At 40.5% G+C, this 25,263-nt stretch overlaps 1 protein-coding gene across 2 annotated transcripts in view; it reads left to right on the top strand.

Moving 5' to 3' along the window:
* phf2 (PHD finger protein 2) overlaps positions 1 to 25,263 on the top strand; it is a 69,362-nt gene that overhangs the window by 10,996 nt on the left and 33,103 nt on the right. For both annotated transcript variants that reach the window (XM_086198448.1, XM_086198447.1), the window contains exons 2-3: positions 24,340 to 24,425; positions 24,615 to 24,729. In XM_086198448.1, coding sequence (XP_086054574.1) covers positions 24,340 to 24,425; positions 24,615 to 24,729 — 201 coding nt within the window. The remainder of the gene's footprint in view (positions 1 to 24,339; positions 24,426 to 24,614; positions 24,730 to 25,263) is intronic.

The raw sequence follows: 25,263 nt of genomic DNA, 5'->3' as shown, positions 1-25,263 counted from the left end.
TAAAACTGAACCCTGTGGTACACCATATGTAACTCTGCTATACTCCGAATGGTCATTATTAACATTAACAAACTGAAACCTGTCAGATAAGTAGGACTTAAACCATTTTAGGGCAGTTCCTTTAATCCCAATGTCATGATCTAGTCTCTGTAGCAGGATGCTGTGGTCGATGGTGTCAAATGCAGCACTTAGGTCCAAAAGGACAAGCACAGAGACAAGACCTCTGTCTGAAGCTATAAGAAGATCATTAGAGACTCTGACCAGTGCTGTTTCAGTGCTATGGTGTTCCCTGAATCCAGATTGGAAGGCTTCAAAGAGCTCGTTGCTGTGCAGATGTTCATGTAGCTGCTCCAGGACAACCTTCTCAAGGATCTTGGAGATGTAGGGGAGGTTGGATATTGGCCTATAGTTGGCTAACACATCTGGGTCAAGAGAAGGTTTTTTAAGTAAAGGGTTGATGACAGCCACCTTAAAGGCCTGTGGCACATAACCTGTGACTAAGGAAAGATTAATTTGATTTAATATAGAAGTGTTGACTAGAGGGAAGGCATCCTTAAGGAGGCTTGTTGGGATGGGATCCAGCAGACAAGTGGCTGACTTGGAGGAACCGACTGCAGAAGTTAATTCTGACAGGTCGATGGGGGAGAAGCTGTCCAAGTATGCACCAAGTCTGGGAGGTGCTTCTATGGGGACTGTAGTCTGTCCTCCATTACTGGCAATCTTCGTTCTAATATTCACAATCTTTTCGGTAAAGAAAGAAAGGAAGTCGTTACTGCTGAGAGTTGGGGGGATGCATGGCTCAACAGCACTATGGTTCTTGGTGAGCCTGCCCACGGTGCTGAAGAGGAACCTGGGGTTGTTCTTATTCTTTTCTATCAGGGACGAGTAGTAAGCGCTTCTGGCATTAGGGAGTTCTTTTTTATATATTAATAAACTCTCCTTCCAGGCTTGGCGGACTTCCTCGTGCTGGCTGGAATGTGTCTTCCTTTCCAGTTGTCTGGTCTTCTGTTTTAAGGCACGCAGCTCTGGGCTGTACCAGGGAACTATTCTTTTCTGGTTGATAACCTTCTTCTTCAGGGGAGCTATGGCATCAAGTGTCCCAAGGAGTGCTGCTGCAGTGCTGTCCACAAGATAGTCTACCTGCGAGGGGGTGAAATCAGCATAACTGCCGATTATATTACTACAAGATGTGGCAGCAAGCTCTGCTGGAATAAGCTCCTTAAATCTAGAAACAGCAGTGTCAGATAGACATCTACTGAAGCGGGACTTTTTCCCAGGTAGGATATAATTTGTTAAAGTAAATTCAAATGTAATTAAGGAGTGATCAGACAAGACGGGGTTCTGAGGAAGAACTATGATGCGGTCAGCTTCTATTCCATAAGTGAGTACTAAATCAAGGATGTGATTAAAAGTGTGAGTGGGTTTGTTTACCCTCTGACAGAAGCCAACAGAATCAAGAAGCGACTTAAACGCAGTGGCCAGAGAATCATCATTGACGTCCACATGGATGTTAAAGTCACCCACTATAATGACTTTGTCTGAGTTCAATGCCAAGTTAGACACAAAGTCAGGGAATTCTTCTAAGAACTCAGAATAAGGTGCAGGAGGACGGTACACCACAGCAAGTAAGAGTGGTTTCTCTGCTTTCCAGTCTGGGTGGGAAAAGCTGACAATAAGGCTCTCAAATGAGTTATAGGAACTGTTAGGTCGAGGGTTAAGCACCAAATTTGACTGATCGATTGCAGCTACTCCTCCTCCTCTGCCAGTGGTGCGAGGTACATGGTAGTTAATGTAACCAGGAGGGGAAGATTCATTTAAACTAACATACTCATCTTGCTGCACCCAGGTTTCAGTGAGTGCTAATACACCAATCTGATAATTAGTAATTAAATCGTTCACTAGGAGAGACTTGGATGCAAGAGATCGAATATTAAGCAAACCACATTTAATAGTTTAACTGGGTTGGTTTGCTGGAGCAGTGGTTTTAATTTTAACTAAGTTGCTATAAGTTACTCCTCCAGATTTGGGTGCAGGCTTATAAAGCCTCGGGGCAGACACAGTTTCTATAGGCTGGGTGGGTAACAACACGAAGGAACCAGCAGAGGGGCGTGTTAAACTGCAGCTCTGCCTGCTGGTCTGAACTCTGGTTGCTTGTCAGGGATTAGTATGGCTAATAAATTGGCCTATGTTCCTAGATAAGAGAGATGCACCATCCAAAGTAGGATGGACGCCATCTCTCCGAATCAGACCAGGCTTTCCCCAGAAGGAGCTCCAATTGTCTATGTAAGCCACGTTGTTATCTAAGCACCACCTAGAGCCGGGACTCGAACCCGGAACCTTCTTGCTGTGAGGTGACAGCGCTAACCACTGCACCACCGTGCTGCCCATTATCAAATCATTGTTATTTATTTATTTTTTTAAAAACCCAACTTTCCTTTTATCTTCACCCTTCAACTTAAGCAGTTGCTTAGTTTTAATTATTTGTGCACTTAATTTTCATCTGCAGAATTTCATTTATTTTATATTTGTATTTAATATCTGTTGAAACAGAGTATTTATGATTATGTGTCAGCTCAAGTAAAATAACACTATTCAGTTTTAAAAGTGTAAAGTTGCCAAGTTTAAAAGACCTAAGAAATGATTTTATTCAGTAACTTCTGAGTTGTCATATACTGAAAAGAACAAGTTTTGTTATCATTTTACTGCAAGTTCTATGAACTTGAATTTTTGTTTTTCTTGCTAAGCTACAACTTACAAACATTTTTGAGGTGCTTTTGCAAAAAAAAAAGAAAAACATTTTTGTTGCAACTTTTCACAGAAGCTGCTGCAAAATCAGGCATTTTAGGCCACAACAATCATAAAACAGTGCCCCAAAATCCTGGAGGGACTTAACAGTGTTGGATTATGGAAGCAGTGGAGAACAGGAAGCAAGCCCGCACAGCCATGAACTGTGATGAGGGGGCTTTCTTCCTTTCCCACACCTGGAGCGACATCCTTCAGTGGCGAGCCATCAGCAAGGGGTGATGTCGACCTGTCAATCTGAGGAGCTGGATTAAAAGGTTGACACAGCCTCAGTCAGACACCCACCACATCAACTGATTTATACATGTCCCTTGCCACCCTGTAAAGCCTCTGACAGACAGAAGTGTCCTGTCAAAAGTAGTCAGGTATGATTGTAAAAAAAATACATGTCTGATAAGCAATGATGGGAATAACGGCGTGAAAATAAACGGTGTTACGAACAGCGTTACTTTTTTCAGTCTAACCAGGGATGAAAGTGGTTTAAAAGTCTTGCCGGAACTGTACGCACACGTTAAAAAAAAGAGCCGCCGCCGCCGAAGTTTTATGGTTTTTAATTGGTTTTGGGTGATATTTATTACAGTTTTCGGGTGTCTGTTCCCCACACAACTGCAGCCCCCATAGCCCCACCCTTGAACCCTGGAAATGCTTTGAAAACTGCTTTTTACAGTAATTGCCCACTACAGTGCTAACAAAAGGGAACAGGCAGACATGCATACATGAAAAAACAGATCATCAATATCACTCAATGATTTATTCTTCTAGTAGGTTCTCACTGGCAGACTCCACAGAGACAGTCTCTCCCTGGAACTCACTCTCATCAATGAGTGGCTCTGAGGCTGAATCTTCCGTGGGTCTAATTTTGCTAACTTTTTCTCTTGCTTCTTCAACTCTGCCACATTTTTGCTTGAACATGTCACTTATTTTACATTGCATTGTGCCAAAGCAGGTAGCCAGCAGCCTAGTTCTTTGATTTTGCCCTCTGTTTTGTTTTCGTTCTCTTTTTTTCGTTCCGTGAAAGCAGAAGGCGTGTGGTTTTAACCAATCAAAACTAACAATGCTGGTAACGTGACCCATGTGACCGTCTGTCAGCCAACCAGAAACGCCTCGCATGCGGAGATGCGCTCATGGGCACAACTCCGTGTCAAGGCGGTTTCACACTGAACGCAGGCTGCGCTGGGGAAGTCCATTCATTGTGTATGTGGGCGCGCTGTGACGTCACATGAGCGCAAACCAAGCCCAGAAACTTGGTAGCGCGTGCTTGCGCTCCACCCCGCGCAGCGCGCTGCGTCTGCCGCGTTCAGAGTGAAACCGCCTTTAGACGTAGTTTTCTTTATTTCATATGGGATTTTGACAGCTCCCTTCTCCTCCTTTTTGTAACGGAACTCCGTTCCGACCGTAAATATTTTACGTTCCGGCTCACTTTCACTCCTGAATGTAACTAATTACTTTGACTATCGTTAAAACGCCGTTACCATTACCCACACGTCGTTACTACGCGTTACTGAAGCGACTTATTGAAACTGCCATCCGGCGCGGCTCACACAGACACAGGAGCCCCAAATTATTTTTTTTCTCCTTTGCTGCGGGGGGAGGGGCGAGATAAGCGCCTAGGTCATGTAGATTGGCTAAGATAGAGTAAGATTTCACGTTGAGCCAACCAGAGACATCAGGTGGGCGGGTGTTTACACACGAACCCAGCATGTAGCAGCACACACACAAACTACCAGAGATGGCGAATCCGGAGTCGCTAGGAAAGACGACGTTTTCAAGATAGGCACGACTTTACCTTCATGGAGGTTAAAGGTAAAAATATACATGTTGAGTGTATGCTATGTCGTCCCAGAGCGATATCAAAGAGGCTGTCAATGTCCAATGTTTCACATTTTTAAACTTGTCAGAAAAAAGAGTGACGATTGTTACTTGCCCTGGTAACTAGTTACTTTCATAGTGGAGTAACTCAGTTTCTAACAGTTACTTTTTGGGAGAAGTAACTATAACTAATTACTTTTTCAAAGTAATGTGCCCAACACTGCTGATGAGAGAAGAAACTTTAAAAGTATAAAGACTGTTTTACATTTATAGTTTACATATTTAATTATTTGGCCGCAATTATACATTTATCACATCTGGCAGATTAAATATACCCTTATGGTGGCTCAATTGTGGCACACATTATTTTATTAATTTTGACACACAACTAGTGTCGAACAACTATTATGTCTTACAGCAATTTGAAAATTGTAGTTGGTCATATAATGATTGAAATTCTATTTCAATTAATTTTGCAGCCCTATTTTTTTAACTTTAACATTAATGTGTCCCATTGTTCTAAATGCTATTGCTTAAAGTTCAGGCAATTGTCATCAACATCAAGAAGCAAAACAGGGAGGACAGAGACAGACTGATGTCTGTCTGTCATTGTAAATGAAAATATTAGTCAACTGGCATTTTGGATTTATTTTTATCAGGTGTAAGTGGATAAGTGGAAAGTCACTGCATAGCTGAGGGCTTGGAATCACAGGGAAACTCACAGTACATTTCTATCACAAAACTTAGTCTTTTATAATGAAAGTATCACATTCCAGAAAGTTACAATAAATATTTTGCACTACAATTCATATTTGTTTCATACAGTATTTTGTCAGGTTGATAGAATTTGAATGTATTGCAAGTCTTGTAAACTTCACTATAGTGCCTTGAATTGTTAAATTAATTTTTACCGTCCTTTAAACTATCCATGAAAGTATCAGCAGCTCATGGGAACCACCCTGACTGTTGGTTGGACTCATGGCAGTCATTTAGATATAGACTTTTTTAGTATATGTAGGAAAAAAAAGTCTTTTAAGTGAATTAATACTGATTTACTGATCTTCTCTGTCCTTCCCTCCCAGCATCCCATCCATTCATTTTCAAGTGTCAGATTATCCCCATTGTTTTGAGTGGTGCAGTGATGTAGCCAAGCATGTGCAGATTTAATGTCATCACTCCAGCATCTTTCTGATATATAAAGGCATCACAACCATCACAATCCTTTGTTACAACATCGTTAGACATTAGTACACCTGTATGTCATTTGTTAATGGATCAATGTTGTGCCTCTGTTCATGTGTCTCTATGTTCTTACAGAGTTGCAAGCCACATTATTGTCTCTGTTGGATCCAAAATAAGGAAAAACACTGATAGGAGTTTGGCATGAATCTGGTAATGCCGATAAAGGCTCAGCATTCAACAGTACAAATACGTACATTCCAAATTTCCATAACGCAGTTGTTGTAAATCATAGAAATGCAATGCTTTTACTATTGTCTTTTTGGGCAAGCTGTATCTATCCATGGAGGTCTTACCACACTTGGTGTGGCCGTGTTGTAGACTTTCAATTGCCATTATTCAGTCCACTGTTAGACACAGTTAAACAATGCCTGGAAAGAAGCTATTGCCACTCTTGCGAGGCCAAACACAAGAAATGAAACTTAGAGAAGCTGTAAAAACATAATCACAACTGAGGTACATTAACAGAATGTTTCCAATAACACTAACGAATCTTCCAATTTGTTCTTAACTTGATATATAACAGTGTCTTCTTCACTTTGTATATGTCCATTGGAAAATCCATCCATTCATTGTATCTTAACATGACATACATTTTCTGCAAATGGTCTTAATTGAAGCTGCAATAATTATGTTGAACTAGCTGCATCTCTTCTTAAAATGGAATAAAATAGTGATAATTAAAATTCACATTTACATCACATATGTCACAACCATCCACTTTATGTGCTCATGTCATGCACTGTTGATGTAGCTGTGGTATATAATCTACAGGAAGCAAAAAATATGAGGGTCCACATTGATCAATGATGATGCCATTTACTAGTATAGGAATTCAAATGTAGAGATACAGGTCTAGCAGGGTATTTTGGTGTGTATTGAGAAGATGTCCCTTTCAGTTTGAAGTAAAAGTCAAATGTGAAAAGATTATTGAATATCTTTGTCTTAAAGATATCTTCAAAAAAGTAGTGGAATAGACTGTGCCATGCTTGAAAATGATATGGTATTATTTAGCCTGTTCACTGTCCTTTTCACGAGTAAAGTCTGGACTTGTCAGAGAGGCATTTGAAGTGTGGTAAGCCATTGTTCCAAGGGGCTAAACTTAAATTTTTTTCATTGGTCAGTTCTCTTTCATGCCGTGTGGAAGCCACAGTTTGATATGCACAAGTGTCCCTTTTGGAAGTGTTGCAGCTCTACAACCGTTAGTAGTTTTAAATGACTGCTGTTGACCAAGTCTGTAGCTGCAGCTTTGTGGCCTGGTTTTGATATTGTTTCAATGTTATTGTTGATTGTTACTGTTTGTTATTTGGAAGATACTGTTAATATGGACATTATTTATCATTATTGACTGATGTAAACTTTTTCCATCCGCTTCCGGTCGTGGGGAGGGGGGCTGGAACCTATCCCAGCGGCTATGAGCGAGAGGCGGGGTACACCCTGGACAGGTCACCAGTCCATTGCAGGGCCAACATAAATAGTTGGCCATTCACACTCACAGTCATACCACTGTTAGTTGAGAGTATCCAATTAGTCTAGTCCCCAATTGTCTTTGGACGGTGGGAGGAAGCCAGAGTACCCAGAGAGAACCAACGCAGACACAGGGAGAACATGCAAACTCCACACAGAAAGATCCAGTGCCCGAGCCGGGACTCAAACCCAGAACCTTCTTGCTGTGAGGCGACAGTGCTAACCACTGCACCACCGTGCCACCTAAACTTTTTTAATTGACAAAGTTGAGGTTTTCTGTATTTCCCAAACATTTTGAAACACCCATAAATCATGTATTTAACTTGTTTCCTCTCAAGAAGTTACTGGGCCACCATAAAAAACCAACAGGCAACAATAAAGGCTTTATACCATTATAAATGAATAAAATTCCAGCTGAACTTTCATCTGTAGAAAAAAATTCTATCATAAAATATTCCTTTGACTCATCAAACATGCCAATATTCATGGCAACTGGACACGAGTCTATTCATCTGCAGTGTGTTTAAAGTGAATTTCATCTCCCATCCATGAAATATGATAGATTAAAAGTTTTATATCATGTACTGACTATATTCTCAACAACCACACATGGTTATATATTTTTTATAACATTTTTTTCCCCAAAATTGAAACCCCCTTGTAGTATACATTCCAACCATTTTTAATAATGATTAGGAAAGGGAAAAGGGTGGTTTTGCCCACTTCAGGTCGGGGGGGGGGGGGGTCCTACCTCAGGTGGAGGAGTTTAAGTATCTCTGGGTCTTGTTCATGAGTGAGGGTAGGATGGAGTGGGAGATTGACAGGTGGATTGGGGCAGCATCCACAGTGATGCAGGTGCTAAACCAGTCTGTTGTGGTGAAGAGGGATCTTAGCCAAAAACTTACTGGTCAATGCATGTTCCAACCCTCACCTATGGTCATGAGCTGCCCCCATGACCCGGACCAACCAGATAAAGTGGAGGAAGACGACGACGATCCATCCATCCATCAATTTTCTATACTGCTTATCTGTTAAGGGTTGCGGAGGGGGGGCTATCCAAGCTGTCTTTGGGCAAGAAGCTGGGTACACCCTGGATTGGTCACTAGGAGCAATTAGGGGCTCAGTATCTTGCTCAAGGATTCTTCGACTATGTCACTGAGGGTGAGGATCAAACCAGCGACCCTGAGGTTGCTAGACGGCCAGTCCATGCCACCCCTAATATAGGGCTGAACAATTAACTGAAATTTTATTCAAAACACAATATAACCAATGTCAAAAGAAGAATTTGTGTCAATGTAAAGTATCACACCATCATTATATCTATATGGTTTTAAATTAAAATTTGACTAATTGCTCAAAAATGATTATGTATGGTTACTATTGTGATTCAAATCCCTGTGGCAATTTTAATAAAAAGATAAAAATTGGAAAGGCAAGGCAAGGCAATTTTATTTGTAGAGCCCGTTTTCACAAACAGTTTGTCTCAAAGGGCTTCACATGGCATCATAACAACATCCTCTGCCCTTAGACCCTCACATCGACTGAGGAAAAACTCCATAGAAAACCCTTTTAACAGGGAAAAATCTGAGAAACCTCAGGGTGAGCAACAGAGGAGGGATCCCACACCCAGGACGGACAGACGTGCAGTAGATGTTGTTACAGACAAGAAAACAGTTTACAGTACAAAATGTGGGAAACATGGAAATTTTAATAACAGTTGAAGAAGGAAGCTTCTGGAAGGGGAGGGAGAGCAAGCCAAGCTTGCTTTTTTTTAAACAAAATCTCTTTGATTCAAATTGAAAGTACAATTTTATCAGCTAGGCCTGTTCAAATAAGCCAAATGTGTTAACAGCAGATATTTAAGTCAAGTCAGTTTTATTTGTATTGTGCCAAATCACAACAAAAGTTATCTCATGACACTTCACAACTAGAGAAGGTTGAGTACCACACTTTTTCAATGAATTTACACTCAACAGTTCTCCATGAGCAAGTACAGTACATCTTCCAACAGTGGTGATGAAAACTTTCCTTTTAACAGGCAGGAGCATCGAGCAGATCTAGGCTCAAGGCTCAATGGGGAGGCCTTCTGCTTTGACTGGTTGGGGGCAAAAAAAGCAGGAGGACGGGGCAGAGACAAAAACAGATAATGGAGGAAGACAGATATGCAGAAGGAAAGAGAGGGACAGAGATAAAGATAGAGAGAAAGGGAAGAGACTGATGGACAGATGGGGACAGGAGCAGGTGGTGCTACGGGTAGCTGCTTGAGTCTCTTCAGGTCTATAGCCTCCTCCAGCAGCACCCGGGATCTGGGATGTGGGGAGCCCGAAGGCTCCGGAGAAGAAGATGAGTTAGTAACACATATGAGTATGCTTTATGTATAACACATACAGGAGGACAGAGAGGAAAGAGAGAAGCCCAGTGCACCATGGGAGATCCACTGGCAATCTGAGTCTATAGCAGCATATCTAAGGGCTAGCCTAAGCAGCCCTAACTATAAGCCTGATCAAAAAGATTTTAGTCTGCTTTTACATGCAGAGAGAGTGTCTGCCTCCCGGACTGAAATTGGGAGATGGTTCCACAGGATTGGAGCCTGGTAGCTGAAGGCTCTGGCTCCCATCCTACTTTTAGAAACTATAGGAACCACAAGTAACCCTGCATCCTGGGAGCAAAGGGTTCTAGTTGGATAATAGGGGACTATGAGCTCTGTCAAATATGAAGGAGCCTGATTGTTGAGGACTTTGTATGTTAGAAGGAGAATTTTGAATTCTATTCCAGATTTACAGGGAGCCAATGAAGAGAAGCCAGTACAGGAGAGACATGGTCTCTTCTACCAGTTGTAGTCAGCACGTGGGCCTTATTGGTGCAGCCTGATAGTAGAGAATTGCAGTAATCCAGTCTGGAAATGACAAAAGCATGGACTAGTTTTTCTGCATCTTTTTGAGACAGGTACTTATCTCATTAGATAGGGTGTTTCGAAGGTGTTTTGGGCCCAGCACAATAACTTCAGTTTTGTCAGAGTTTAATAAAAGGAAATTATGGGTCATCCATGTTTTTATTTCCTTTAGACAGGTGTCCAGTTTACTCAGTTGATTTGTTTCATGTGGATGCATTGATAAGAACAGCTGTGTATTGTCTGCATAACAGTGAAAATTAATCGAGTGTTTCCTTATAATGGGACCTAGAGGAAGCAGGTATAGGGTGAAGAGGACTGGTCCAAGCACAGACCCTTGTGGAACACCATAACTGATTCTAGTGGTTCCAGAGGGATTATCATGAGTACAGATTGAGATCGACCTAGTAAATATGACCTAAACCAGTTTAGTGCAGTTCCTTTAATGCCAATGACATGTTCCAGTCTCTGTTGAAAGATATGGTGGTCAGTGGTATCAAAAGCTGCACTGAGATCTAATAAGACCAGCACAGAGATGAGTCTGTTGCCTGATGCCAGTAAGAGGTCATTGGTACCTTTGACTTCGACTGTTTCAGTACTATGATGTACACATATACCCCGAAACCTGACTGGAAATCCTCTAATAAGCTGTTGCTGTGGAGAAAGGGTTGTTTTTTGAGAAGGGGTTTAATTACTTCTACTTTAAAGGACAGTGGGACGTAACCAGATAACAGTGACACATTGATCATATCTAAGAGAGAGGGGCTAACTAGGCAAGGCAAGGCAATTTTATTTGTATAGCCCATTTTCACAAACAGTTTGTCTCAAAGGGCTTTACATGGCATCATAACAACATCCTCCATTTTTCTCAGGTCTATTAAGACAGTTAAAAAAGTGTATCGAATAATTGTTCATTAATTGTAACAGAGGTAAAAGTATTGATTTCAAGTTGTATTTCCCAGTTGTACCTGACTGCAGGTATTCTTCAAATGAATCTAGGTTCACGGTATCTCACACAGGTTATTATGCCCTTTTTTGTACCATTTAGCAGTGGACTGATACCATTACCTTAATTTGCAACATGATAATGTTCCTTGATCACATAACAGTGGTTTCATTATCAAAACCATTTTATCCGTCTTCCTTTTATTTCACTTTTTAAAGGTGCACTAATCGTTGCTGCCTGACGTCACTTCTGTTGACGTTTGTTGGAAATACCAAACAAACACAGCAAGCTCGCCCCTCCCCCGTATTTCTGTAGATGTCATGAATGTGCATTGACATTGAAAGTGGATCTGTGCTGTGCTAACGTTGCTAAGATGAGTGATGAAACTCCAACTGTTCAGTGAGTAAATTTATATTCAGTCTTTAGACAATATCTTTACGATATTAGGTTATTCAAAACAAAATATTTATCTGAGCATCTTTTCTTTGGTCGTGCCTCAACCATTTCCCAGAGTGTATGTGTTACATTGTTAGACACCATCCAGCTGTTTAGGAGCTTGCTTCTACTCTACTTGATCAACTCTGCTTATTCCCCAATGTATGCACACGCACTAACCCCCCATTCCTCAACCATCTTGTCTGTGATTGGCTGAAATGTGGTTTGTTATGTTTAGGTGCAAAACCTGTGCACTCAGTGTTTGTTTGCCATTTGCGAGCCCTGTGTTGTCTTCAGAGACTGGACTTTTTCATCATGTATTCAGGAGGCATGCAGCTAGCAGTGCAAGGGGAGATGCTTATGATTGAATTCATTGATTACAAAAATGAAATTGCACTGAAACCATGCAACAAAGCTCAGTGCACCTTTAGGTTTCAGTCTCCAGTTTAGAGAAGTTCTTCTTGGCCGAATTATGCTTCATCATGTTGTCAGTTGAACATTGAGGTTTCTAAGATGAGAATACATCAGCGTCTGATACTTAAATGTTTCAATTGTTTTCAGCCACTGCATTAATTCATCAGCACCAGGTCGTAAGTATGTTATTTCTACACTTGGATCTGTACCAGTTCCCATGCTTGATTGATTACTATGGGCCACTGACAATTCAATGTGCTGGGGTGTAATGTCTTGTTTTTCCTGTTGCATTTCAACTTTTTAAAATAGGGTTGGACTGATGGTTGATGCAATGATAAATCATAGATGGCCAGCACTCATTACTACTGAACCCTCTACCATTGTGATTTAACAGTCTTTTGAATTGAGGAATTGTTTCTCCTCAGAGTTGCCATGAATCAGGTGTTTCATTTCGCTTTTTACTTGTTGGAAAGAGGGAAAACAACTGCAGATGCTGGTCACTGCATTATCATTACATTTCAATGTCCTGTTTATTGTTTTCTCATCAAACTTGCTCAGCTATGCCAACCCAAGACACTCAGTTACATCAGTAGTTTGTTTGTTTATTTATTCATTTTGTGGTTCGCATCCAGCACAGGGATGTATATTGGCAGTTGACCTGGAAGGGATGTGAGCCCCTTTGCGGGATAGTTTTCTGGGCTAAGTGAGACAGCTGGAGTTTGTGTCAGAATGAGTTGAAATAGGTGTGGACTACAGTAGGGGGCTGGTGAGCAGGTCTGTTTCTATAATTGGACAGCTCAATCTTAACCCTCACCCCAACAATGTCTTGATCATTGGTTATGTTTCACCATGGACTTTGTCATTTCCAATTCAGTTGACATCACCCAATCCTATTTATGAACAGGCATAATTAATACATAATAAGATACTTGTCATCCATTCAGATTTTGCCCTTTGGCATTTTTATTCTTTCTGTTGATTTAACTGTGACATTATTTTGTGACACCCCGTTTTTCCTCCTAGAATAGCATGGTATTAATTGTTGACCTGCTGATGAATAATTGCAAAAAGTTGGGATCGTTCATTTCTCCAAGTACTAGTTTTGCATTATATACCAATATTCCGATACTAAAACGACAACAACAACAACGACAACAACAACAAAAACTTAGTTACGGTATTAAATTTCACTAATATCACTTCAGTATTTTAGGGTCCAACAAAAAAAGTAAAAAGAGGTCAAAAATGTCTGTGCTCAGTAAATAGCAGAAGCATGATAAAGCCAAATCGAGCATAACAAGATCCAAGTCTTGCTATGCAAGGTCTAATGTGCATTGGTTGTACCCTGCTCATTCAGCCTCCTTGATATAACACAAGACTTAATGCAGTGGCAGAAGATTGAGTTCCTCAGACTCTATGTATTTGTACTGTTGGAATGAATAAAGGTGCTTATGTTACCTTGCAGGCCACAGACCTATGCAGATTTAGCCAATAAATTCCATGAAAAACCATGTAGGCACCTTGGTCAATCCATGCTGGGAAGCTGTAACCGTGCTAGGACCATGCCTGTAATGAGATCCCCTGTTTTGGGCAGACTTGAAATGCCCACAAAAGCTGTATTTCTGAACTCTACATTGCAGTACCTTCTCAATGAAATAGTAGAAGCAGTGAATGAAAGCTGAAGCGGTTTACTGTGTTTTAATGCAGCTGTTTTTAATGTGGGCTGATTTGATGGGGGAGAGGGATTCCCACAGAGAGCAGATTATTATTAAATTTCCAAATTATCCAGTCAGAAATATTTTTTGTTGTCTCTCATGAAAATTAGAGCAGTATGACTGGGAGGGAAATATTCTGTCCTGCGATCACAGTGTCTCACACCGTCTGTGGTGGTACAGTACAAACAGTAAGCACTGAAACATTTTTGCTTTTGATTTATGTATGATTTTTATGATTTCATCATTGATGGATGATTGCTGCTTTGACACCTGCCAGGTGTGTTCCTCTGTTTCCATTTACAGAAGGTCTACAAGAAACTTTTATTTAACCAGAGACCAAATGTCTTTTCAGGGGGTAAACACCAGCAAAGAAGCACATTTCATTATATTGAAAATTACTGTGAGTTTGGAAAATAATGCATTTATGTTTTGTGCAAACAAAAGGACAAAATGTGAGTTGATAAGATTAGTGATGCACAGATTGCGGCTGTGTTCACACAGATCCAGTAGACAAGAATCAAATTAGGCTAACACATGTATGCTCAATACCTGTACAATATTTGACCCAGAATCCTTTGCAAAAGAATATTTTTTTGCCCGTTTTGACACACTGAATTTTACACCTGAGTGCAATGCTTTGCTGGAATCCCTCCCTCTACAAGAAGTAGACGAACCAGCCCCGTTCACAGAGGAGGATGTACGGCACCAGTTCAGCCGATGCAAGCTGGGTAAAGCTTCAGGGCCTGATGGCGTCCCAGCAAGGGTGCTGAAAGCCTGTGCCCAGATTGCTACCATACCTACCCTCTGGAAAACTGCTTCCATAATCCCTGTACCCAAAAAAACCACAGCCCACAGAACACAACCACTACCGCCCGGTTGCCCTCACCTCCATGATAATGAAATGCCTGAAAAACTGCTGCTGAGTACAATCCTTATAGTGTTAACACCGTTCTTTGTTTGTCTTCTAATGTGTGCTTTGTTTCTGTCCTGTTCTGTTCTTGTGCTGTGGTGGACATTGCATGTGAAATGGAGACAGCGCTGTGGAAAAGAATTTCCCCAAGGGGACAATAAAGTCTAAAGTCAATACTAGCAAATACAAAATACAATCAAATACAAAAATGTTATCCAAACTCAGATTGACAATGGAAGGTATTAGACATGGATCCAAACATTAACATAACCTACTGACTATAATCCAAAAAATGCTGAAATATAGCAGATGATAACAGATGTTGAAGGCACAAAGAGATGATCTGGCATGCTTTCGCTTCTTCCTGGTAACTGAACTATCACAATATCTCTTGGGACTTTGGGACAACAAACTAAGATCTCTTAAAGGGACAGTTGTATGGACTCCACAACAAATATCTTAATCTCTGACAGAACACTCCCTGTCTGGTATCTGAGGATACCATTATTTAACTCATCTGCATGACTCACATATAGGTCTAAGGAACAGCCTTATCTCATACTTGTGTGCAGCTTTAATTTTGACCTCATGAACTTTGCTGTCACTGCTAAGGATACTGTTTGTGGCAACGGTCCCAAAAGGTGCTGATCAGACTTTATACTTGTTTCCACTGGCACTTACAGAGGTCCTTGTTGTCACATCCATCTGGGAGAGTAGGAGGTGGACCTGCCCTTGGAGTGATTAGTGTTGCTGTTGTAAGTATGAAGGACTCTTCTGGATCTGTAGACACATTGAGCGGAGGTCTTCAATTTGCAATAGCTGTAACCTTAGCCATCAGTGTAGAAAGAACCTCATGTGTAAACCTAGAAGATCACAACTGGAAGACCATGGAATCTAAGATTTTCTGGATGATTCAAATAATTCGTTCCAAAGATCCCATGTGATGCATAGGGAAAATTGAAAATCCAGATGCATCCTTGATCTGTGAGAATTCTCTTCACTTTTGCCTGCTCAAGGTTATAGAGCATATTCAATTTTGGCAGATTCCAATGAAGTTTGTTCCCCTGGTCAACCATATCTGCTCGACTGGTCCACAGATGGCCATAAAACGCCTCAGGGCATTGATGAAGGAAGACGCGTCCATGGACTTAATGTATCCACATGAATAGCTCGGCACTCAGACAGGAATATGACTGCCCATCTCTTGTTGTTAGCATTGCTACCTCTGGTTTTATGAGTGGGAATTTTCCATGGCCCAAATACATTGATGCCACCATAAGAAAATGGGGGGTCAAAACTGAGTCTTTTCCTCAGGCAGATCAGCCATTTTCTTCACCTGAAAGCTCCCACAGCCCCTGTGGCAAGTAAAACACTTATAGATGAGTGATGACATGCACCTCTTGGCTTGGGGGTAGCATGTCTGTCTAGTAACTGAAGGGTCGCTGGTTCAATCCTCACTTCCCCTGGTGACCATGTCAAAGTATCCTTGAGCAAGATACTGAGCCCCTAATTGCCCTGTGATGGACTGGCAACCCGTCCAGGTTGTACTCCACCTCTAACGTCAGCTGGGATGGGCTCCGGCCCCCACGCGACCCTTAACGCCAGTACAGAAAATGGATGGATGGCTCACCACTGGGCATCTACTACCCAAAACCCCGCTGTTGATTGGATGGCACGTGAATTGTTGGCTTTGATGTTGTGATTGCCCGTGGTAATGCCTTACAAACAGTGCTGTGTTGTGATGTCATCCTGGAAATATGATTTTTCTCCTCAGATCCAGTTTTTGCTTGAGATAGGCTCTCACCAAACCTCAGAAGGCAATTCTCATCTATAATTGGACTCTTGGCACATCGTTAGGATTTTGGATGCTCTGGAGTTCCTTTGCATTCATTTCTTCCTGTACTGCTCAGATATTTTCTCCATGAACCCAAAGACGTGATCTTTCATTTTGGGCGTTCTGCTTCTTCTGCACCTCTGTATAGTGAGGGGGTACTGGCTATAGGATAAGGCAACAATAATTAATAGATTCATCGGTACCACTATACAGATGAAACTACCAATAAATCCAGTATCTTGTTGCCTTAAATGAATTTTCATAATGCATAGCAGATCTGCTGTGGCTCACACAGGTGACTATGATGCTGAGCACTCCAGATACTTTGTGGAGTCATCTGGCATCTGCACCACTCAGATTTTATTTGTATCTGAGAGAAAATTCTAACATACTACAGTACTGTTAATTGGGGGAAATTCTTGCTAGAATCTCATATACCATGCAAAAACTAAAATCGATTCACTCATTCAATGTCTGACAGTGTCCTACCCATGTCAGTCTGTGTTTAGTACATCACCTGTGTGCATGTCACTCAAAACCTGCAGAGATCTAACAGTTCATTTGTTGCTGTGGATCATGTTAATCATTGCTTTAATAATACGGAAGATACAGTCTTATTTTGACATTGTCTGGTGTTGAGGGGACAAAGGAAGACATCAACTGATGGTTGAGAGATATTCACTCTTTAATAAGAGAGCGAGTGGTGCAGCCTGCCATACTTTCCTCTTGTTTATCAGGCAAAGATAAAAATCAGAAGAGGGCAATGTGCCATGATAATATTTTATATGGGCTTTCCTCATGCTAAGATGTAATAAAACACTATATTAGCGCACTCGGCAGTGTACAGAACTTCAGCTGATTAGGTAGTCCTGTGGCTCAGAATGCATTACTTATGCACCATAGATGCCTGGCATAATATTGATTGTAAGGGATGGGAGACGTGTTGGGACCACCAGATTACAACAATAACAAGTAGTAAGATGATAAGGAAGGTGCTGCAAAAGGAATGTGTTGCATTGTCCCCCACACGGAATGCATCCATGATGCTTCAATGTTTCAGACCATATGATGTTGACGGACATTATAAATTCTTTGTATCATGTATGATTAGAATGGTGAAGTATAAGTGTGAATGACTGGAAATGGTTTTATGTCATGTAACTATTGTTCCTGCCTGTTTTATGTAACAACATCTATTGCATGTCTGTCCGTCCTGGGTGAGGGGTCCCTCTGTTGCTCACCCTGAAGTTTCTCAGATTTTTCCCTTTTAAAAGGGTTTTCTATGGAGTTTTTCCCCAGTCGATGTGAGGGTCTTAGAGCAGAGGATGTTGCTGATGCCATGCCCTTTGAGACAAACTGTTTGTAAAAATGGGCTGTACAAATAGAATTGCCTTGCCTTGCCAGTGGCAGCCAGTTTACGTACAGTAGTCAACTACAACAGAAGACTTGACCATTACACAAGTTCCCTACAGCCCCACTCCCAGGGCTGTAGAATACAATAGAATAGGGATGGACTGATCTGGATTTTTTTTTTAGGGCCGATACCCATTTCGATCACATCGACCTTAGCAGATGACTGATAATGGACTGCAGATTTTCTTGACCCAATACTGCTTTTGCCCCCTCAATTTACATGAAAAAACCCCACAATGTTAACAAATATTACAGGTCAGGAAACATTTATTGAACAGTGCAGTTTAAATAAACCAAATAGGTTTGAGTCCCGGCTCAGGCATGGGAACTTTCTGTGAGGAGTTTGCATGTTCTCCCTGTGCCTGCGTGGGTTCTGTCCGGGTACTCTGGCTTCAAAGACATGCAAAAGTGGACTAGGTTAGTAGGATACTCTCAATTGACCGTAGGGGTGGCTGTCAGTGTAAATGGCTTTCTGTCTATATGTGTTGGCCCTGCGATATACTGGCAACCTGTCCAGAGTGTACCCCGCCTCTCGCCTGAAAGCTGCTGGGATAGGCTGCAGCCCCCCTCCCCCGACCCTCAACAGGATAAGCAGAAGAAAATGAAGTATTGCACACAGTACAAACTCCACCACCGCTGTATTGATAATGACAGCAAACTACTCTAAACATGTTTTCATGAAAAACTGACACAGTTGGGACTACATATCATACATTTCTCTCATCTTAAAAGTTCTTCTACTGCACGCTTAAGACATCTGAGATCCCTGCAGTGGCTGGAGAGAGGTTAGCTTAGAGAGCTTAGCATGTCCTAGTAAGGTGCTCCCACAGTTTTCTATTTCGTTGTTGTCCCATATAATTGTAATCAGCATTCAGTCTCAACAATGAAACATAGATGGATTGACATAGAAGGCTTATGCTTAAAAAATGAACAAAAATCTAAGGGCTGTCATCATTTTGATCGTGTCAATCTGGGGCTGTGTGGCTCAGAGGTAGAGTGTCCGTCTAGCAACTGAAAGGTAGCTGTTTTGATCCTCGCTTTCCCCCTGACCATGTCGAGGTGTCCTTGAGCAAGATACTTTGCCCCTAATTGCTCCAGATGGCCCAGTGACGGACTGGCAACCCGTTCAAGTTGTAGCCCACCTCTCATCTAATGTCAGATGGTATAGGCTTAGAATTGTTGGGGTCTGAGGTTAGATTTTTAAGCTCTGGACAGTTTAGAATCAAGAAAAGAAAGTGTCTAAAACCAAAGCTTCGACAAGTCTAAAAAAATTGTCTGGTCTGGATTTACACCATGTGTCTGCCTGTATTCCATGTGTACATGTTTTTTGCCAGAAGAAGTTGTATTTGAACTCCCTATTCAATTTTCTAGTAAAACCATCACAACCTGGGGGATCTGTCTTTATAGCTGAATCAATTGCGATATTTTTTTGACAGTGATTTGTACCATAAGTCTTTAATCTGGTGCATCACTCACTTTTAGCAGATTCAAACCTTGCCAATTTGAATTCCTTGAACGTATCTTTTCACAAAATATATTTTTTATGATTTTACTTCCTTCCGTATTTGGTTGGTGAAAATTAGTGTGTGTTCTCCTCCCTCTCTGTTAATAAGCCATTCAGTCCCTTTTTGATATGATTTGACATTAATTCATCCATTCAACCACTTTCTACAGCTTATCCTGTTGAGGGTCGGAGGGGGGCTGGCTGCCTTCGAGCAAGAGGTGAGGTTCACCCTGGACAGGTTGCCAGTCCATCACAGGGCCAACACATATAGACAAACAACCATTCTCTCTCGCAGGCACACCTGGGTCAATTTAGACTATTCAATTAACGTAGTCCCCTCTTGCATGTCTTGGACTGTGGGAGGAAGCCAGAGTACCCGGAGAAAGACCCGTGCTCGAGCCAGGTCTCAAACACAGAACCTTCTTGCTGTGAGGCAACAGTGCTAACCACTGCACCACTGTGCTGCTCATGATTTGACTTAGTGAAGCCTTTCAGTATCTTTACAACTTCTTATTTATTTTTGTGCTTAGTCACAAATCTTGGTTGAAGCAAATTCGACCCATCTTTTTTGAGTTGGTAGAATTTTTTTTTTTTTTTGGATGTTTGATTGGGTTTACATCTACGGTACATTATATGAAATGATTGTTAAAGAGGTTCAATAGTAACAGTCAAATGTACCTCAGAACAGTTTCATGATGAATTTGGCTGATGAAATACACGTTACATGCATGAGCATGGACAGTAGGAGAAAGGAAATGTATAACCTTGTTTAGCCTTTTTAGGTTACATCACCATCACGGTTAAAATATGGACATGTTTCATGAAGGGGCAAACCCTAGGGATGGCATTTTTTTTTGTTAACTTGTAATGAAATGTGGCTCCATTTGATCTGAAGGGTGTCAGTACTCTGTAGTACCTATGTCATGTCTTCAGAGCTCATAAAATTAAGTTAATGAAGTTACAATGTTGATTTTTTGGTGGAAAACAAGGGCAACATTTTAACAAGGTAAAAGACAAAGTACAGTATGTAACCATAAGTACTGAGCAACTTTAGCCTGCTCTTGACTAGGTTTCAGACAGTTTTGGATTTACATTTATGGACACATGTTTAACAGCATTCAAGTATAAAGCAGTTAACTATAGCTGAAATACCAAGAACAGATTTTGAATTCATGGGCAACAATTTCATTGTCATTTCTGAGCAACTCAGTCCCTTTAAATAGATATTTGGCACCAGAAGTACCTACTGTAGGTCCATGCAGATCTGCAATTTCTTCAAATTATCACCCATGGCAACTAAATTTTATTGTTGCTTTGTGATGCTGGACATCCCATCCGAAACAGCCAACGTACACGGGAAAATCCATAGTACACCACAGCAGTGGTGCAGTAAGTAATTGCTGTAAGTTACCAAACTGCAAAGACAGTAGCTATTTTGAATGTTAAAAAGGAAGTGTTCATGAGAATGTTGTATTCAAAATGTTAACAGAAAATAATATGTCTGTAATAATAATGTCAATAGGGAAAATCTGAGAAGAAAATAGAGGAGAAAAAATGTGAGGTTACCTTATAAGAAGATTTGGATTAATTTAAATGTTTGTGTTTTCTTTGAAAGAGGGGAGATGCAGTGTTTTGCACTTTGTGCAGTTATGATAGTATGTCAGAAGATGGCACTATAGGTTCAGTTTGAGTGGCATAGAAGAGTGGTGTATGAATTATGTTGGAAATGACCATTTCTCAATAAATAACCCATTCATGTCACCTGACTTCCATTCAGTAGTTATTTCACAATTCTTTCATGTTGATTTTATGCTGTGAATTGTTTTGATCAACATCCATTAACTTACAACACTTAAAATTTAAACTAATGAAGGATCTACTGTGTTCACTAGGATGCATCCTCTGCTTGGTCTCAACACCTCCATAAAGACATACCCATTTTCAAATGTTTTTCTACGGAAATGCTATATTGATGAAGTAAAAAACAACACTAACATAATATGGTCGATATGTGGAGGGAGACATGATAGAAGTTAGGGAGGATATGTATAAAACTTTTTTTTTGGAGACTCTTTGGATATTTGTATCAGGCCCTCAGGCAAATATACCATGCTCCTCTTTTTGTTTTTGGCCACATTACACCAGGGGTGTGAAGAAGAAACAAAATGAAATGCAAAAAATCTCAACTGTGAGTAAGTCACATCAAATCTGTTCACAGCAACAGCGATGCAGATTTGTTATATTACGGGACTTAATAACAGATTCCCATAACTCACACCAACCCACTCTAGAGGGAAAATTAACTAACTCTTTGCCTAGTATTAAAGAGGAGCACACCACACAGCTGCACATCTTGATGTGCAGTTTCGTACTGTGTGGAGTTTCCTGTATTGGCAGCCCTTCATGTAGAGAATTACCTCCAACTGTTGTTGATTGTACAAGTCCTTATTTGGATATCGTTCCCCGAGTTGGACAGTGTGCCAAAAAGACAAACACTGGGCTACAGACACGCACAAAGCTCATTCAAAAGACCTCCCTCAACTTTTTGTCCACCTTCCCTTCTCCCAGATTTTTGATTGCATAGAAATAGATAAGTGCAAAAGCTTAAAGTCCCTGAAGATTTTCCCTGCACCTCCCATTACCATAAACACATGATGCTTCAGACTCTGTGAAGCACACACAGACACACACACACACACACGCACACACACGCTCTGGCGTGGAAATTGTCTGAGGCTCTAGATCTTACTAATTGCTGTAAGCATCTGTACCAAGTGCTTCCCCTTATAGTTTATCAAGGCCAAAATTTACTTAAAATGTTGACTGCATCTGATCCACTTCCTATACCTTTGTAACATCTATCCCCAATGGCAACTATAAATATGATGGGTTTGAACAACGCAAAAGCACCAGAAAAGTCAGTACATCTTCAACTCACCCTGAGGCCAGATGATGCCTGTTAAAGGGGTCATCTCAGATGATGGCGTACATCTTTTGGTTTGTAGTTGCGGAACACGTTATGTAAGCCAAACTAAACATTAAATTTAAACAGACAATTGCTGAACATTAAAGTGCAATTAGATGTAAGGATGAAACAGCCCCTTTTGCAGTATACTTTATGTAAGCTAATCACTCTTTCTCACCATAGTATTATACTGTTATGTAACTGTCTGTGAGGAGAGAACGGGCTCAAGGGAAGGTTGTATATTGCAAAGGGAAACATACTGTATATATCAAGCAAATACTATCAACAGTAATGGACTGAATGTAGAATGTGATGTTAGACCAGTCCTCTAAATTCTTTGATGTGTACTCTTTTCCTAATATACATGTGAGGGGACAACTGCCTGCAAATCATTGGAAAATGTTTGTATTCGTGTATGTCTTTTAATATTTTCATAATAGTTTATATTATCTGTAGGCTGTTAATAAATGATTCAGTAACCTATGTGTGTGTAAATTGTTTAAAAGAACTGCCTTCTACTGTACCCAAATCCATGATCTTGCAAAGAGGTTAAAACCGATGGGCCCTAGCATCAGTCGCTAGTGCATCTCTTCAGGAGTTGCGCAGTACTACCTGCTGGCCTCCATTACATTTGCTAATGTTAGAATATCATTGGATTAAGTTTGTGATTGAAATTTCTGTGACTTACTTTGCACCAGACCTCCATTGAAATAGTGCAGCAGTCAATTTCCAGTATCATGTCAATCACATCACTTTAAGAAGCTTTGCAATAAGCCTCAAGCTTATGTCTTGTTGGAGGTTTTGTACAATAAAATCCTGAGGACAATGAGCCTCTTTTATAATTATTGATTTTTACTTATTTAAAACAGTCTTTCTTCGTGCTATCATGCCTTGCCTTGTCATTGTGTCTGTCAACCAATCTGACTTGCTGTTGTAGGCTGTATAAGTGTGCCACATACAAGTGTAGATCAACAACAACATGAGACCTCACGTGTTATTTTAACTATAGATCACTCTGGCTGTCAGTCAAGCTTGTCCCACCTTTTTTCAGAAAGTTGTTTTCAGAGCTGTTGTTTCCAACCTGTGTTTACAACCCACTGTTTGCTTGTAAGGGGCAGGGAGTGTTTTTCTTACAGAGAGGAAAGCTAAATTTTATTTTTTTTTAATTTATTGTAATCTGGCTGTCAGATTCATTACCCCCACTTTTTAATGTGATGGAGAGAGAATTACAATAATATATAAATAAGCTTTTATAAAATTGAATGGATGTGATATACCTGCCGCCAGCTGCAGGGCCAGAGAACAAGGACCACCTACAAAGTGTCACACTAAAAGAAATACTACACACGTATTGAATTTCACTTCAATAAAATGCAGTGCCCCCAATAGTCACCTTACACATCCTGATGGTTATACTACATAACTTCCCCAAAATTATTATTTTTGGTGACCTCACCCAAACTGGAGTAGTTGGATATCTTTATATTACAAACTTACTGTAAAAAAAGCATTTCAACAAATGGCAATGTAGCATTTCACTGTTTATTGAAATGTACCCAGTGAGAGACATCATAAAATGAAAAATGACAGTGTGTGATGACAAAAAAAAAATCACATTCTGTCATGAGGATGTTTGTTATGTTTTCTTTATTCAGACGAGATGGTGAAAGTCAAAATAAACATTGCAGGCAATGTTTTGTCACTGTAGCAACATTACAAAGTTGTAGCACATATTTACACAAGCCATAATTTTTTAACCAAAAATAAGTGAAGTGAATAACATTGATTATGTCTTTACAATGGCAGTGTCTGACCTGTCTTGCTGATATATTAGGCAGCAAGAGAACACCTTGTCCTTGAAATTCATGTGTGGAATAAGGGAAAAAAAATGGCAAATTTAAAGATCAGATAAAGGGAGAACTACTGCACATCCTTAGAAATGGATTCTTTAAAGTCTCCCTTCTACTCATTTAAAGTGTTTCTTGTGTCATTTCAGCTGTGTTGGGGTGGATGAGGATGATGCTCCAGATATTGACATATATCACTGTCCAAACTGTGAGAAGACTCATGGCAAATCCACACGTATGTAACAACATTTGGAGAACTTTAATTTCTTTGAAAAACTCTGTTGTGTGAGGAATTCACCTCTCAACATGTAATTTTAATTTTGCAAGTGACATGATAAGAGTGGTAGCATGAAAATGTTATTAGATGATATAGTAAGAAGAGGAAGTATGATATGTCTGTAATTGTTTCCTCTTTGTTCTTCAGTGAAAAAGAAGAAGAATTGGAGCAAACATGACACGGGGCAAAGCACAGATATAAAAGCTGTTCAGAATGGCAGCCAGGTTTTCATAAAGGAGCTGCGAAGTAGAACATTCCCGAGGTGAACACATTTTTGACAGTTAGTACAGCTCCCTACTGATGTGCGTCTTCTTTATCAATTAGATTTAACTCAGCCAGTTATGATGAACATTTGACATACTGATTTGGCCTCCTAGAAAACCACTGCCTATTGTTATGCCACATTTTTAAAGAGCCCACTTGGGGGGCACACCCTGATAAGTATTTGAATTTTATCTCAGATAGTTGAACTGCCTCTGTAATCTTCTCTGCACTTCATTAACAGTATTGGATAATATTGCATTTACCAGTAACTTGTTACATTAGAGTTTAACTTATGTTACCTACTGCGAAATGTAAGGTGTAAATTTGTGTTACCAAAAATGAAAAGCCCTTTTCATTCCTCATGCACATTGATTCAATTTTCCAGGGACCATATTGCGTTTAGCAGGAACAATATTCGTGTTACAGCTCTTTATTCACCCTTATGTGTAATACACAAAAATCAAGACGGTAAAGAGGCCCCTTACCTTACAGAAGGATAGGTGCTAGCATCTCATCTTCCAGGTAACCAGCT

Source organism: Aulostomus chinensis, chromosome 3 (assembly GCF_037954235.1).
Source record: "Aulostomus chinensis isolate RoL2024-O1b breed Wild chromosome 3, RoL_Achi_v1.0, whole genome shotgun sequence".
NCBI classification, from domain to species: domain Eukaryota; kingdom Metazoa; phylum Chordata; class Actinopteri; order Syngnathiformes; family Aulostomidae; genus Aulostomus; species Aulostomus chinensis.
This window is presented reverse-complemented; position numbering and strand designations above follow the sequence as displayed.